The 17,395-nt window shown below is 38.8% G+C and overlaps 1 protein-coding gene and 1 pseudogene across 1 annotated transcript; both read right to left on the reverse strand.

Annotated features, from left to right (window-relative positions):
- Positions 1 to 4,977: 4,977 nt before the first annotated feature.
- LOC143859038 (flotillin-like protein 4) lies at positions 4,978 to 8,853 on the reverse strand (annotated as a pseudogene).
- A 772-nt stretch (positions 8,854 to 9,625) lies between these two features.
- LOC143859121 (norfluorocurarine synthase 1-like) lies at positions 9,626 to 11,451 on the reverse strand. The gene is made up of 3 exons (XM_077369803.1): positions 10,967 to 11,451; positions 10,251 to 10,379; positions 9,626 to 10,154 (listed from the first exon to the last, which is right to left on the reverse strand). The coding sequence occupies exons 1-3, from the start codon at positions 11,321 to 11,323 to the stop codon at positions 9,879 to 9,881; spliced, it is 762 nt and encodes a 253-aa protein (XP_077225918.1). The 5' UTR covers positions 11,324 to 11,451; the 3' UTR covers positions 9,626 to 9,878.
- Between the last annotated feature and the right edge of the window lie 5,944 nt (positions 11,452 to 17,395).

Raw genomic sequence — 17,395 nt, forward strand, 5'->3', positions numbered from 1 at the left:
CTGATGAATTTTCGAGCGTCTCCATCCATGTCGGAGGCAGCATCCCTGTCTGCTCGTGCAAAGTCTTAAATAATGGCGGTAACATCTTATACACGCCCGCCACCTCATTCATACCACCACTCGCAATCTCACCACCATTGCCATTAGTCCAAACACTAATCTTTGGTTGTAATCCTTGTATAGCCCCAGCATTAATCTTCACGATCTCTTGAAATAATCCCCCATTGATCATCAAGTAATCATTCAAACTAGCGTAATTTCCGTCCAAGGCCTTTAGCAATGTGCTAACATAGACGCCTTGTGCCTGCGCGAGTGCCACTAGTCCCTCTGCCTCCTTTTGCTTGGCGTAAAGCTCCCCTAAAGCCACTTGTTGAAAAGCGAAGAGGGCTGCCTCTGCGGCCATTCGCCGGCCGTCAGCCTCTTTCTCCTTCTCATAGAGCAGTGCCTCAACAGCCTTTTGTTTCGTATAGAGCTCCCAATTTGCCTCTTGCACATGTTATTTTTTGTTTTGAAAAAAACCAAAAGATTAAGGGGATATTTTGATACAAGCAAAAAGGGGGGCCTATATTGAAATAAAGTTTTTTAAAGCAAATAATCCTTGTATAGCCCCAGCATTAATCTTCGTGATCTCTTGAAATAATCCCCCATTGATCATCAAGTAATCCCTCAATTTGGCGTAATATATCTAGGAGTTTGGGAAAGGTATCAATTATGAGCTCCTTTCAAGGTTAATCACAATGCCCAATTGGCGAACCCTACAACATAATTGTCTGATGGGTGACCTTCATGATTTCACATTATTCTTCTCTTTAATACTCTTGTGGAAAATAAGAATCTTAACAAGCTATGTTGAAGCTAACCAAATCCATTGGGTCAAACAAGAATGAAATGAGTGGGGGTACTAAGAAAGAGTCAAGGGCTATTTTTGTAATTTCACAGCCAATAGTTTTGATCAAGGTTTTAAATTTCGGCCAAGACCGAAACCGAAAGGTCCAAAATCCGAAATTGGAGAAATGTACCAAATTTCGGTCGAAATTTCGGGAATTTCGGTAATTTCGCCGAAATTTCAGGTAAAATATTAATATTTTAATCCTTTACAAAATTTCAGCCGAAATTTCGGCAATTTCGGCCAAAAAAACCGACATTTTGAGGCCCTATACCAAATTTCAGCTGAAATTTCGGTTTCGGTGAGGACCGAAATTAACCCGAAACTGAAATTACATGGGGTGTATCTATCAAACAAGCACTTGTGATGGCATTTTTGTTTTTAGAATTTTCGTTTTTCCTTCCTGAATTGTGTAATTCGATTAGGGTTTGGTCAGTGTTTCAAGTTCTTTTTCTCCTAATTACTTCATTTTGTTCCATTTATGTAATTTCTGTGTTTTTTTTTCTATTTTGAATTGTGTAATTCGTAGAAGAATTTGTTCGATCTGTTTTTTAATTTCTATTGGTTAGGGTTTTTTTTATTAGGATCTTGATTGAAGGGATGTGATGGTATACAATTAGGAAAAATTTTAATAGAGAGCTGTAGAGATTTTCCTACTAAATTGTTAGATTTCTGATACGTACTTGTTATGGTGTATATGATTAAGTTACAAAGTAGTTATTGTAGAATTATGCGTTTTAGATTTGTGGGGTTGATTACTTGTCATGTGCATTTAAATGGGTAAATGGGTTGATGATGTGATACTCTCTTTGTGCTTGTATTTAAGTTCTTTGTTTCAATGAAATGGGAGAAGAAGAGAATTTTACAGCAGCAAAGGAAACTTTGTTTAGGAGAGTAATGGTTCCTCTCGAATTGAACTTTTAGGAGGTCCGGTTGCCTCGAATCAACCTCTCTCCCTTCTTTCTATCTTTTTAATTTTGTTTATTTGTGTTATAGTTGTGGGTTTCATTTTCTCTCGTCGATATGTTTTTGTTTTGTTCATTGTGAATTTCGTTTCCCAGATTTGACGAGTGATTCGTGTAGGGTTTTGGATTTATAAGTATTTTTTTAAGTCTGATGATTAGCTGAATTTCTTGATCTATCGTGATCCTCTTGTGTTATCCAGATGTCTTTCAGTTTGGGATATTCTGACCAATTGTGGTGTTTGTAGAGAGTATTTTCTTCTAGGGAAAGCTGTCTCTTGGTTTGTAGTTTTCTTGCAAAAATTTTGATCCCTTCAGTTTTCTTCTGCAAAGATGTCTATCATTCTTCAATTTTCTTTAGAAATTCAATCTTCTGTCATTTCCACTTTTAGAGCTTTTGAATTTGGTAGAAATAAAGTAGTTTCGAAACTCCCCCGAGTCGACCCCTTTTTACCTTGGCTGCATTCTTGTCCAGGTCGGCATATTGCCTTACAAGGTCAATCAAAACTCCTTTGACTCTCCCAAGTTATGACCACGTCAACTAAGTACTCATCCACATCAACCGAGTAGTCGACCACGTCATGGCGAGTTGACTAGGATTTGCTTTGGCTACGTTTTAACCCGTATCCACATTTTGCGACTCCGAGAAATATGTCTCGAAACAGTTATGTAATCGAGAAGAACAAAAGCAAAACATAAAAATTTGAAAAATCAAGAAATTTTCATTATGATTAGAGTATCTGGCTATCTGCAATTCTTTTTTTTTGAAATGGAGGCTATCTGCAATTCTTATTCCAACTTTGATGAAATATATTGAACTCACGAGTTCTGATTTTGAGGAATGCATTTGTTTTTTTGCCAAGTATTTGGATGCATCTCGTTCGATACCTTACCTCTTTGAGTGCCCCATCATCCATAAATGCCTTTGGAGTTGTGTGACAGTCCTTTGACACAATTAGCCTTCTATATCTTCTGATTTGGCTAGTTAGTCAGAGAAGTTATAAAAGCATTGTAGTCCCTGCAAAATATATTACTTGGGGATTCCTTCCGCAAATCATTCACTAGGAATTCAAGGTAGTGAACTCAAAAGCATTTGATCATTTGATTGAAGTGGCTCTGTATCTCCCACTTCGAAGTTAGAAGAGAAGTAGCTATGATCATGTGATTGGGATAGGCTCAGAGAGAGTCCACTTATGTTGCCCTTCGATTACCATGATCCAATCAAATAAATAACCAACTATTTAATGACACTGCTATTTGATTTTTCCTTCTGTCGTAATTGCAATCGTTAAATATGTTATTTTGTGAATTTCTACAAATGCCTAAATTTTCTTTTCTATATAATATACTCATTGTTCCAAGTTACTCAAAAACTGTTCCAAAGATGTCCAAATTGACCTAAGGAACGTGGGATGCTATCTTGGAGTGTTTGGGGTTTAGTGGATGTTTCCAGTCAATATAGGGAGTGGGGACCTTATTCGTGACTGGTAATTACTCTATGTTGGTTGGGAATGTAAATCTGTTTGGAAAATAGCCGTCCTTGGTGTGTTTTAATGGGCATTTGGAAGGAATGGAATGATTGTATATTCCAAGCCAAGAATTATCTTCCTGCTGTTGTCAACTGCAGTATTAAATCATATATCATTCAATGGACAAGTTTTTATAAGACTAGTGATGGTTACCGGATGGGCGACTTGTGAGTTGTCAATGTATTTTCTAGAGGGGGTTAATGGGGAGGCTACTTGGTTGGAGATTCTACTCCTCTCTTCTTATCTGATTTTTGTTTTCCTTTTTAATTGTTTCCTTGTTGATGGATTAGCTTGACCCATCTTTCTTTTGCTTCTAATAATGTTTCAGTTATTTCTGATAAATAAAAACACCCTTATTGACCGTCCTTCTCTTATGTTCAGGTGAAACTTCTTGACAGAAATGGAGTTTTTCTTCTTTGTGAAAGACCCAATTACACCAAAAGCATAGGATGACAGAGTTGGTGGTATTTAATCATCTATACTTCAACCAACCAAACACCCCCCACTACATCTGCACGATACTTAAGGCCCTGTTTGTTTTGGATTTTGAAAATCGATTGGGAGTCCCAGACTGATTATTGGACTCAAATTTATGTTTAGCTTTGAGTACAATAATCAGTTTTGGACTCACAGTCGGATCTCAAAATTAGAAACAAACAAGGCCTTAATGTAGCTATAAAGAGAATTTAAATTATTTTTAGGGAAAGGTGTGCGTACTCGGTCGAGTAGATAAGCTTATCTACTTGGTCGGGTTAAAAACAGTGGGGGCCCACATTTTTGGGGTGATCCAAACCATTCATTTGAAAGTCCCTTACCTAGATAGGGTGTCCACAAAAAATCAGCCCCACAGAATCATCCTAACCCATGTAACAGTGGAGGCAAAAATGGGGAAAAATGGACAAACACAGCTTGTCCACAAATCTGCCCATTTTCCCCTCCACTATTGGATGGGTTAGGATGATCCTATGGGGCTGATTTTTTGTGGACACCCTATCTAGGTAAGGGACTTTCAAATGAATGGTTTGGATCACCCCAGAAATGTGGGCCCCCACTGTTTTTAACCCGACCGAGTAGATAAGCTTATCTACTCGACCGAGTACGCACACCTTTCCCTTATTTTTAATAGTTAGACATGTTTTTATCTATCATTATCAGCCCTCATTTTATTCCTATCCACTCACTGGCTATTACATTCCCTAAAAAACTATTGTGATTCTCTTATTGAGTGTTTACGGCTTCCCAGAATCTGTCAACAACTTTTAATTTCTAGCTGTTTTTTTTTTTCGTTCTAAAATAACTTCCACTCAGTGGATTCGTAACTAGTATACATTTTTTTTGAAATGGTTTTTCTCAAATCTTTTTTTTGAAATGGGTAACTAGTATACATCCAGCCAACTAAATACAGAAACTCTTAAAAACCCAACTAAAATAGCAACCAAGTAGAATCAAAATCTAGAGAACATGCTACAAAAAATGTAGAAAAGATGCAAACTAAATTTCTACTCTTTTGTTCTTCTATATCAAGATAAGAAATAAACTATCTGACTAAACATTTAACTCCCACGAAATCAATAAAAAAAAATAGCGGATGAATCATTAATCATTCTGATGAATCTTCTAGCGTGCCCATCCATGCCGGAGGCAGTATTCCCATCTGCTTCTGCACGGTCTTAAATAATGGCAGTAACATCTTATACACGCCCGCCACTTCATTCATACCACCACCCGCAACCTCACCGCCATTGCCATTAGTCCAAACACTGATCTTTGGTTGTAATCTTTGTATGGCCCCAGCATTGATCTTAGCCATCTCTTGAAACAATCCCCCATTGATCATCAAGTAATCCCTCAAGTTCGCATAATTTCCATCTAAGGCCTTGAGCAATGTGTTAACATAGACGCCCTGTGCCTGCGCGAGTGCCACTACTCCCTCTGCCTCTTTTTGCTTTGCGTAGAGCTCCCCTAAAGCAGTTTGCTGACGAGCGAAGAGGGCTGCCTCTGCGGCCACTCGGCGGGCTTCGGCCTCCTTCTCCCTCTGATAGAGTTCTGCCTCTGCACCCTTTTGCTTCTTGTAGAGGTTCCAATTTGCCTCTTGCACCTGTTTTTTTGTAAACAAAATTCAAAGATGAAGGAGGTATTTGTATACAAGCTAAGAAGGGCCCTGTATGCAAATAAAGTTTTGTAAAGCTAATAATTTTTACAAGGCCCTTCTAAAAACCCAGCTGCAAGGGCGCCCTTCCGTTTAGCACTCTATTTGCAAATAGAACATTGAGGTCTCTTTGGAGGCCATTACTATATCATCTACTTATACATCTATACTATACTTACAGTTTACTTTTTACATAGCAAATAAGAAGCTAGTGATATTTGCACTGTAATCTATGTTTCAATAATTGTACAATCTCAACTTGTCTTTTCATTTTTAATTAGCTTTTGCGAGCATATTGGGAACTATAATAACTTTTGATCGCTGATTAAATAACAAAAGACAAGCAGAGTTTGTGCAATTATCACAACATGGTAGTACCAATATAAATAGCATAAAAAGGCAAACCAAAAGGGGAGGAAATAACAATATCGAATGATAAATTAACAAAATCATTCTTACCTTGGTCTCATACTCAACACTAGCCTTGCTAAGAAACTCAGCCTTGAGCTTCTCTATCCCAGTTAAAGCATTCCTGCTCTCCACCTCCCTTTGCAACTCAGCCTCTCTAATCGCCACCGCCATCGTAGCCTCAACCTCTGCCATCTGTCCCTGTTGGCCCCACGAAGCCTTCTTCGTCGCCAACTCAGCATTCGCCTTTGCCACATCAGCCTCCCTTTGGTTCTCAAAAATCTCTACCTCAGACTTCACCTTAATCTCCTCTTTCTTCCCTTCCCCTTGCCTATTCGTAGAGAAAATCTTTGTCTCCGCATCAATCTTCACCGCATTCTGCATGGTCTGCCCCTCCCTTAGCTTAGACCCAATCTCCCCTTTCATCCTAGCCTCGGCTGCATCCACCTTGGCTTGGTTCGCAGCTTCCATCTGGGTCTTTTGTCCCAAGTACGAAAAGTACTCATGGCCTCCAACATCCACAAGTTGCTTAACATTCGCGTTATAAATTAACAACCCAAATTGGTTCAATTCGAGCTGGACTTTCTCAAAAACTTCTTGTTTGAATTCTTTGGTACCTGTTAGAATATGTGACATCATCATCAGCATGCATTAGATCAGAAGATTTGACAATTTTATTTTAATCAAACGTATATCAATTTTTTAATCCAAATATGTTTGAGAGGGCATGTTAGAATATGTGAGAGCTGATGTTACCTTTGAAAATTTGTTCCATGGTCATGGACGCGGCGACGACACGGGTCTCGCCTTCAATTACGCCTTGAATGAGCTCGGTGACATGCTTGGAGAGCTTGTTATGGGAGGACATGAGTTTGGCGTATTTGAGAAGGCTTTCATGGTCCTCGACCTGTGGGCCAATGGTGAAGACGGTGGGGAGGAGGAAAGGGAGCTTCTCCACGCTCATGGCTTGGACTTCGAAGGTATAATTTACTGGGGAGATTTCGATGACAGTATACGATTGGCCGGGAAGGATCCATGCTTTCTTGGCTAGCTTGATATCCTTAATATTGAAACCAGTGATGACTAGGTACTCACTAGCCTTGGCTACTTTGTACCACCACACCATGGTTGGAAGATGAGAGAGACTAGAAGAAGAAGAAGAAGAAGAAGAAGAAGAATAAAAGGTGATGTGAAGATGTGAAGAACAAGAAAAAGGGAACAAGAAGGTGGTTTCTTAGATGGAGAGTGAAGAACGTCTAGGCAAAGGAAGCACAAGTTGTTATGTTTTTTTTGTTTGATACACGACCCATATTTATAGAATAAAACCCATATTCTCCCACGTTTCCTCTTTCTATTTGAACTCCACCTCTAATCTAACTAGAATTAGGCTTCCCAACTTAACATAACTCTTACCATGTTTCCTAATACTAGGAGGACTAAGAAACCAAAAGAAAAATAAGACCCTAGAATTGTTTTCCATGCAGTATTATATTCGGTGGAAACTTTTTTCCCATAAATTTCCCCCATAAATCCAAACAACCCCTTAAATTTTGGATATGAGCTAAACCGTCGACAGAAAAAAAAAATTCTAGAAAAGTTTTTCTTTCGAACAAAAAACAATCCCTAGATCCAAACATGCTAGGTTACTTTATTTACACCTATTTTCCATGAAATGATTTTTCAAAAATTGAGTAGTTTACTTGTATTTTTTGGGAAAATTGCAAACCTGCTATAGGCCCTAGAATTGTTTTTCAAGTAATATTATTTTCCAAGGAAACTTTATCCCATAAATTCACACCCCCCTCCCCCTAAATCCAAACACCCCCTTAAAAAATTTCAAACTCTATAGTATGCCTTAAAGAGATATATTTCTTTTGGCTAAGATCCATCCAACTGGGCTGATTGACACAATTTTCTTCAATACTTAATAAGCGTCAAAAGAGTAACATTGTTAAAAATACATAATTAATTAAAAACGAAAGCATCACACAAAATAAAATAAAATACGATAATTACACCCATTTTCAACACACATGAACCTATTAATAATTTCATTTTAATTAGCTGATGAATCTTTGAGCGTCCCCATCCATGCCGGAGGAAGCATCCCTGTCTGCTCGTGCAAAGTCTTAAATAATGGCGGTAACATCTTATACACGCCCGCCACCGCATTCATACCACCACTCGCAATCTCACCACCATTGCCATTAGTCCAAACACTAATCTTTGGTTGTAATCCTTGTATAGCCCCAGCATTAATCTTCGTGATCTCTTGAAATAATCCCCCATTGATCATCAAGTGATCCCTCAGACTGGCGTAATTTCCGTCCAAGGCCTTTAGCAATGTGCTAACATAGACGCCTTGTGCCTGCGCGAGTGCCACTAGTCCCTCTGCCTCCTTTTGCCTGGCGTAAAGCTCCCCTAAAGCCGCTTGTTGACGAGCGAAGAGGACTGCCTCTGCGGCCACTCGCCGGCCGTCAGCCTCTTTCTCCTTCTCATAGAGCAATGCCTGAGCAGCCTTTTGTTTCTTCTAGAGCTCCCAATTTGCCTCTTGCACCTGTTATTTTTTGTTTTGAAAAAAACCAAAAGATTAAGGGGATATTTTGATACAAGCAAAAAGGGGGGCCTATATTGAAATAAAGTTTTTTAAAGCAAATAATCCTTGTATAGCCCCAGCATTAATCTTCACGATCTCTTGAAATAATCCCCATTGATCATCAAGTAATCCCTCAATTTGGCGTAATTTATCTAGGAGTTTGGGAAAGGTATCAATTATGAGCTCCTATCAAGGTTAATCACAATGCTGAATGCCCAATTGCCGAACCCTACAACATGATTTCACATATATTATTCTTCTCTTTAATACTCTTGTGGAAAATAAGAATCTTAACAAGCTATGTTGAAGCTAACCAAATCCATTGGGTCAAACAAGAATGAAATGAGTGGGGGTATTAAGAAAGAGTCAAGGGCTGTTTTTGTAATTTCACAGCCAATAGTTTTGATCAAGGTTTTAAATTTCGGCCAAGACCGAGACCGAAACCGAAACGTCCAAAATCTGAAATTGGAGAAATGTACCAAATTTCGGGAATTTCAGTAATTACGCCAAAATGAAACTCGACTTTAATGGGATTGAAGTAAATTTCATCCCCCTTAACGGTGATCAAAGTATTTTATTCCTTACGATGGTGATCAAATGGCTCTTTTCCTCTTTAGTTTATCTTTTTGCCTCCGATGCTGGGTAACAAAGAACCTTCAGGTTTTTGGGCTGCAACACCCACAGGTTGCATTGATTTGGGTAGAGATGGTGCCCCACCCCGTCAAAACATGGTATATAACAGTGGCCCCGACCATAGAAAAACATGAGGTGTAAAATGGTTGGCCTCACTCATGCAGAGCATAGGTGTAAAATGATGGGCCCCACCTTATCATTTTATATGGTTCCCAAACGTGATGGCCAGTGTAGGCGGTACAACAGAGATACCACCGCCCTTGATATTTCATCCAATAGCACCCTCTTAAAAAAGTGGGATGCCGTCCGATCAAATATGTAAGGCGGTACAGCCTACACTGAACTTCACGTGCCACCCATGTGGTGCATTTGCTTGAAAAAAAAATCTTACCATTAAAAGTTCCAATAAGAATTTTCCATGGAAAAAGGTTTCCATAACAATTCCAAGAAAAAGAAAACGAATGACAAATGAAAGAAACACATTTATTATATTACAGATTATCCGAAACATGGAGAGTTTCTCTTTCATTAGCACACGAAAACACACCATGCCAGCAGCCACACCAGTATTCACTGCAGTCTACAAAGAGAAACTCTTAAACACATATATCTTCTCATATATGGAGTATCAACCTATATATGAGAATATCTCTCTTATTAGCACACACAAAACACACCATAGAAGCAGCTTAACCATAGTAATAGCTAAAGACAATCAAGCATATTTCTTTGCAAACTCCAACAAAGCCTTGTACACGCCTTCATGGTTTGAGAACATGGCTTCATGGTCTGTATTTTCAAGTACTTTCACTTCCTTCGGTGGAAAGTTGTCAATCTGCCAAATTTGGAATTTTTCCACAAGACATTTATCGTCTTTCCCCCTGATGTAAGCTCTTTTGACTGCTCCATAAGCCTTATAAGGTTTTTCTTTGTCAAGATCTTTTTGGAAAAATGATGTCATTCTCACCAGGGTTCTTGCCAAAGTGTAATCCTTTAAACATCCAAAAAATAAAGAAGAAATGTTAGGGAAATGTAAGCATGCAAGAAGGTTATTGGGTAGGTGAAAATTAATTGTGAGGGGTCATACCTGTTCAGGTGAAAGTTGATATAGGTTTGTTTTCAGGAATTTGGGGCCAAATAATATTCCAGTTTGCCCGGAGGGGTTTAAATTTGGGAAGATTGTACTGTCCCCATAATCTACGCCCCCCTTATTGGCCTTGCATTCAGAAGTTAAGAGACTTCTAGTTAGTAAGAAAGAAGGATATAATATCACTAGCATTCTTGGCCCATGCTATGCATATAGGTGTGAAATATTGGGACCCAATTAACCAAAACATGAGGTGTAAAATGGCGAGCCTCGCCATATGCATGAGCTTGGGTGGAGATCTTGAGTCTTGACCCATTGCATTAAAACATGAGAGAAAATGGTGGGCCCTGCCCAACACATGGATTTGGCGGAAGATGGTGGGTACACTCATGGACGTGTAAAATGGTGGGCCCACCATTATCAAAACATAAGGTGTAAAATGGTAGAAGTATTCCCATAAAAATTTTCCATGGAAAGAAAGCGAATGTCGATTGAAAGAAAAACATACATTTTAGAGGGAAATTATGTGATGAATGATCGAGCGGACATGCTTATATTCATCGATCATCCTGCCCTTGATATTTGATCCTACAGCAGCATAGTTTTTAAGATGATGTCCGCTCGCTCATCATATAATTTCTCTATTTTAGATAGATTATAGATAGAAAAAGACATTTCTTGTAGTGAGATACCCACATTTTTTTTACCAAAGTTACCTCATCAAGGACATAACCTGGAGGATTAATTGCATCCGGCATAAACGCATTGATAAAGACACCAAGGGATACATTCTCAGGAAACTTATCCATCGCCTTAGCGATGCTAAAACCTCCGAAGCTATGGCCCACAAGAATCACCTTCTCTTGTTTGAGACCACGCATGAACTCCATCAATGGTTTCGTATATTCATCGAATGACATAACATCTTTGAATTGCGTTGTATTTATGCCAGAAGCCTCCATGTCTATGAATGAGACCTTCTGGTTGGCTTCCTGAAGAAGAGCGGCTACCTTATACCATTCCCAAGATCCATGGCCAGCACCATGAACTAAAACGAAATGCCAAGTGCTCATTTTCTCTTTACTATATTGACTTTCTTTCTCTTTCTATCTCTTTTGCCTTGTTATATCTATAGACTTTCATATGGCCCTTTTATAGAATTCCTTGAAGCCTTCGCACTGTTCATACACGAGATAAGCATGCCTGACCAAGCTGACTTTATTTATTTCTGAACAACGCATGTCTAGCACTTTCCTTACATTATCATTGAGGGCCGAGGATGTTATTTAAAATACATGCCACACACTATGAAAATTGGAGATTCAAAAAGTACTGTGGGGACCACTTCATAGGATGATCCAAACAGTTCATTTGTTGGGCCAAACCGTAAGTAGGTTGTCCCCAAAAAATCATCCCCATAGATGATCGTAAACCTCCGATCAGTGGGTTAATTCGGAACTTAGGATCATCATATGAAGTGAGCCCCACGCTACTTTTTAAAAAATACTATACTTCATAGGCAGGCACCATAAAAAATCCCACGAAATTAATTTCTGGTTGCTTTGTAGGGTTTCCCTCCATTGTTGTAGTTCTCCATTTTTTTTTCTATAGAAAAATTTAAGTCCACTCCGGGGCTTGTGGACCCCGATCCCGAGGACGTAGTTTGAGGAACGAGAGGTCCCCTGCAATCCTCAAAGATCTCCACCACGTGAAGGAAAGCTCTACCAAAGAACTCTCGAAATGATGTCACCCTCATAGCATAGCACGAGTGGCGATACAAAATGAATGAGATACCTCTTGATCCGGAGCCAGGCTCAAAACCAAGACGTGCCTAAAAATAACTCAGAGTCGTCATCCATGGATACGCCATGGAACCAAAAAGTGCAGGATTTCTATGAAGATGGAATTCAAGTGTAGAATGCTAAATTTTCTATGAAAACACTGAAGTCTAAACTCATTGACCAAATGAAATGAAGAAAATCAACAGACAAGATGCAGAAAAATCGAAGATAAAGGAGCAGAACATTTAAAAGGTACAGATGAAAAGTGTTAGAACCCAATACCTTTATCTTTAGCCTCCCCTGACAGATCCGGTTCTTTGTTCCTCCGTGATTCCGTTCAAGACAAAACAACCTTCTCTTCTTCTTCTCAATGTGAGCTTGAGAAACCCTACTCTGAGCTTCCTTTGCAGACCCCTTCTATCAGAATATGAAGATGTAGATGTGAGGCACCGTGATAGTAGATAAGAGGAAAAGGTTGGCGGAAAATAGAGATGATGGTGGTGCCGGTCAATGGTGGAAGAAATGGGTTTGATGAAGGAGTGGTGTTAATGAGGGAAAATGGGTTTGGGTTTGATGATGATGAGATGGCTGTGAAGTGGGGGTTGAATAGGAAGATGATGGGATTATGGTGGATGGTGTAAATCAAAGGAGGAAATGGGGTTTGGAGAAGATGGCTGAGATGGTGGTGGGGGTCGGATTCCGGAGGGAACGGTCAGAGAAGACAAAGTGGCCAGCAAAATAATGGTTGAATCAGATGGGAATGGGTTTGGATATGAGAATGGTAATGGAGATTTCAGATTTTACTGATTGGAAATGGGGTTTGTGAAGAGGGTTTGAGAGATGAAATGGTTGTTGCAATAGATGGAGGACCGGATTTTATGGAGGTTGTGGCCGGATTCCGGCGAGAATCCGACCGGAGAAGAAGGGTCTGATGATGGTAGAAAGGTTTTGGGAGCGGTGGTGATGTGGATGGAGGTGGGCAATGGCCGAAGCAATGGTGATGTGGATGGAGGTGGGCGATGGCCGGAGCAATGGTGATGGTAGTGGTGGCGATAGAATTGGGTTTCGATGGATAGGGTTTTTGGGGGAGGAAATGATGGCGGAGGTGAGGTATTGGCCGGATTTCCGGCGGGAAATGAGGCCAGAGAAGAGGATTCTCTTCTTCTTCTCCTTCTCCTTGCTCTCTCTCACTCTCTGTTTTTTTTTTTCTTTCCCCCCGATTTCACGAAAAAAAAATGAGTCTCTCCTCCGATCTGATTCTCGTTGGTTTTTTTTTATATAAAGGGAAATGATATATTTGACCCCCTCCTCCCCACTTGGACAGCCACCTATAGTGTATTTTATACATTTTCTAACCTACCGGGGGGTCCAAGTAGAAAACAGGGCAAGAAACTCTCTCCTCTCTACATGATCTCAGCCCTTCATATTGCCCTTATAAATAAGAGGCTATGATTAAAACCCCAAGAGCATCTAGGAAGCTTCCAAGGAAGCTTCCTAATATTCTCTCCCAACTAATCCTAGTATTTAGCTCCCATTAACTCCTGATTAGGCCTAATTATAACTTGGAAAAGAAGAAAGGAATCTCCCCTATTTACAAAACTGCTCTGCTCCCGGATAATGCACCCCCTAATTGTACTACACATTAATCTGCGCACCCATATATCTTCCTGGACAGACCACCGCAGTAAATTTCAACTGGCTTTCCAGGTTCCAGAACACCCCCTGTCTGGCTAAATTGTCACACTTATTCCTACACTACATTACACTACAAACTTCATTCGTTTACTAGTCAAATCGCGAGGGATTCAGATGAAATTTTATGGGGACTTAAATGAGACCCTAACTTATTCTAGGAACAAACTTGGGACTCTAAAACGCTTCTTTAGTAGGATTTCTAATCTAACGACGCTATTAGGGTTCTGTCAAAATGGGGTGTCTACAGGGCTGAATTCTTTTTTGGGTTGAAAAAATCTGCTAGGCAAATCCTGATCATGCACAAATAAATGGAAAACTAAAACAAGAAACAAGCCACATGATGGACACCAAGATTTTTTTTACTTTTCTTCATTGGAAAAGCGATCTTATAATTCAAAATTACAAATGGTAACACTATTTGTCACTTTATGTGTTATTACTTTTGAGGTTTTCTACCTGAATTTGAATATCCCTCCATTCTTCCAAAGTAACGTGGAAATCTTTGGTCCCACATTGGAAGTTTGAGTGTAAAAGATCGGGTATATATATATATATATATATATATATATATATATATATATATATATATATATAGAGGAAAGTGTTTCTACTCGGTCCCCTAGATAAGCTTATCTACTCTTCCCTTTAAAAAAATACAGTGGGCCCACGCTGTTTGGATGATCCAAAGCATTCATTTGATAGGTCTTAACATAGATAGGGTGTGCCCAAAAAATCAGCACCAAAGGGTCATCCTATATATGTGTCCATTCTGGGCACCACAAGGCACTACAAAACGAAGGGCTAGGATGACCCTTTGGTGCTGATTTTTTGGGCACACCCTATCTATGTTAAGACCTATCAAATGAATGCTTTGGATCATCCAAACAGCGTGGGCCCACTGTATTTTTTTAAAGGGAGGAGTAGATAAGCTTATCTAGGGGACCGAGTAGAAACACTTTCCTCATATATATATATATATATATATATATATATATATATATATATAGTTTGACTTCTCTTGTCTTCTGAATGAGAAGAGGAAAAGGAGATTCCTATGTGTTAGAGTGATGTAAACATTCAGTTTCATCTTCTGTGGCACCTTTATATCCATTATGTTTTGAATCTTAGAAGTAAATATTCACACATGCCACATCTAATAGATTTTATGTCAGCCAAGATGGTTATGTCCACGAGTGAGAACACGATCTTCCACTATCACAAAAAAAAAAAAAAAAAACCAATACACAAGAATTACAATGGATTAACTCAAACCAACAAAACTACAACAATTTCCTTGCCCTCTCAACCAAAAATCATACCCCATAGTAACCCGAAAGAAAACCCAAGAAAAAACACTGAGAGAACTCTCCCTCCCTTCCTCTCTTTCTCTCTGTCATACCTCCCAAACTTTGCAGCCACCACACCATTGGTCATAGGTGAAGGATAACAGTTTATATCAATTAGGTTTTTGAAAACCCTGATAACCCTCTTTCTAATTTAAATTCCCACCGAAATAAAGCAAGTTTCCCAACAAGTACAGAAAGACACTTAAATTTACGGGTATTCATTTCATTTCTTCTACTTCTTAGCAGTCTTTTAAAATGCGCATGCAGGTCAAAATGCTGCCCATGAAAATCCTAGTCAACTCAGCATGACGCCGTCGAGTACTTAGTTGATATGGTTGAGTACTTGATTGATGAGATCATAATTGATGCAAAATGCATGGCGTTGAACAAGTTTTTTATTTTTATTTTCTATTTTCGTTATTTTATTTGCAGTATTTGTTTAGGGCATCGAATCTTGTTCTTTTGGCTTGATTTTGGTGTTTTTAGAAAGGTTTTTTTTATTACACATCTAAGTTACGCGATTTGGACTTGATTTGGCTAAGTTATAGGCATTTTACAGATATGGTATAAGTGTATTATGGGATTACTATTTTAGGAATATTTTAGTCATGTTTCTACTTTTTATTTATGTTGCTTTAGTTAGAAGATTGAGACTAATGGTTCAGCAAGTATTTAGGGTTGCTATTCTTAGGTTTTGGTTCTCTATATAATGTAATGACATGAGGAAATAAAGAAGGAGATTGAATAAAGTTCATTTGTGAAAAGGTTTTAGAAAGTTTTTTTTATTACATATCTAAGTTACGCGATTTGGACTTGATTTGGCTAAGTTATAGGCATTTTACAGATATGGTATAAGTATATTACGGGATTACTATTTTAGGAATATTTTAGTCATGTTTCTACTTTTTATTTATGTTGCTTTAGTTAGAAGATTGAGACTAATGGTTCAGCAAGTATTTAATGTAATGACATGAGGAAAGAAAGAAGGAGATTGAATAAAGTTCATTTTTGGAACATCACTCGTGACGAGAGCATTGGCTCTTTCACGTGGGTGAAGGAGCTTCACTCCTTTCACGTGTTATATTGGAGTTTTTCTCCAAACTGTGGCATATGTTTTAAAACCCCACGAGATTATTTTAGTTGCTGCTTGTGTTGAACTTTATCTTGGTGTTGTCGCTCCATACTCCCTGCATCAGTTGGTATGAGCACAAGGAATCTCCAACGAATGCACGATGGAATGAAGAAGTCGATGCACCTAACGTCGGCCGTCCTAATCTAGCCGCGAAGAACGAAGAACTCTAACAACAAGTGAAGACTTTCATACACAGTTAACACTCTCGAAGCCCGCATCCATGAGAAGACACCCGTGGATCTGAGAATGCATCCGAGAGCCCTTTTCATGGCTAAGCATCATGTAAGGGATCATAAAAAAAATGAAGAAATGAATGAAGAATAGAAGATTGATGCGGAGCCTAATAATTAGATTTGGAGGATGATGGCCTAAACCCGAGGTCGAGTTCTTTTCAAGCAGGGGTGAATGATGCAAAACGTATGGCGTTGAACAAGTCTTTTATTTTTTATTTTCTATTTTATTTATTTTATTTGCAGTATTTTTTAGGGCATCAAATCTTATTCTTTTTGCCTGATTTTAGTGTTTTTAGAAGTTTTTTTATTACATATCTAAAGAACCCAAGATTACATGATTTGGACTTGATTTGGCTAAGTTATAGGAATTTTACAGATATGGTATAGGTATAATACGAGATTACTATTTTAGGAATATTTTAGTCACATTTCTACTTTTTATTGTTGTTGCTTTAGTTAGAAGATTGAGAATAATGTTTATGCACGTATTTAGGGTTGCTATTCTTAGGTTTTGGTTCTCTATATAATGTAATAGCATAAGGAAAGAAAGAAGGAGATTGAATTTGGGCCCACGGGCAAGAAATACGATCTTCCACTATGAGAAAAACAATATACAAGGATTACAATGGATTAAACCCAAAACTCACAATTGCTTCTCATGTTGAGGGAGACAGAAAGGGAAGGGGGTAATTCCTGCTGCAGGGGAGTGGTTGAGGAGCCAGATCTGTGAATTTCCAATTTCTTATTTCCACAGCTTATTTGGAAATCTGATTTTTCTTACTGCCAGTCGCAGAATTGGAAATTCAAGGATTTGATCGGGATCCAACTGTCAATGCAAAAACGGCTGCAAATGTGAGAATTCCAAATCAAAATCTTCTCGGCATCCAAACGGGCCCTTAGTGAATTTTGCAAATCCACGATCAATTTGTGACCAAAATACTCAAGGTAGATTTTATTT

The sequence above is a fragment of the Tasmannia lanceolata genome, unplaced genomic scaffold, assembly GCF_043159265.1.
Source record: "Tasmannia lanceolata isolate RefF3 unplaced genomic scaffold, GAP_Taslan_0.1 ptg000029l, whole genome shotgun sequence".
Lineage (NCBI taxonomy): Eukaryota > Viridiplantae > Streptophyta > Magnoliopsida > Canellales > Winteraceae > Tasmannia > Tasmannia lanceolata.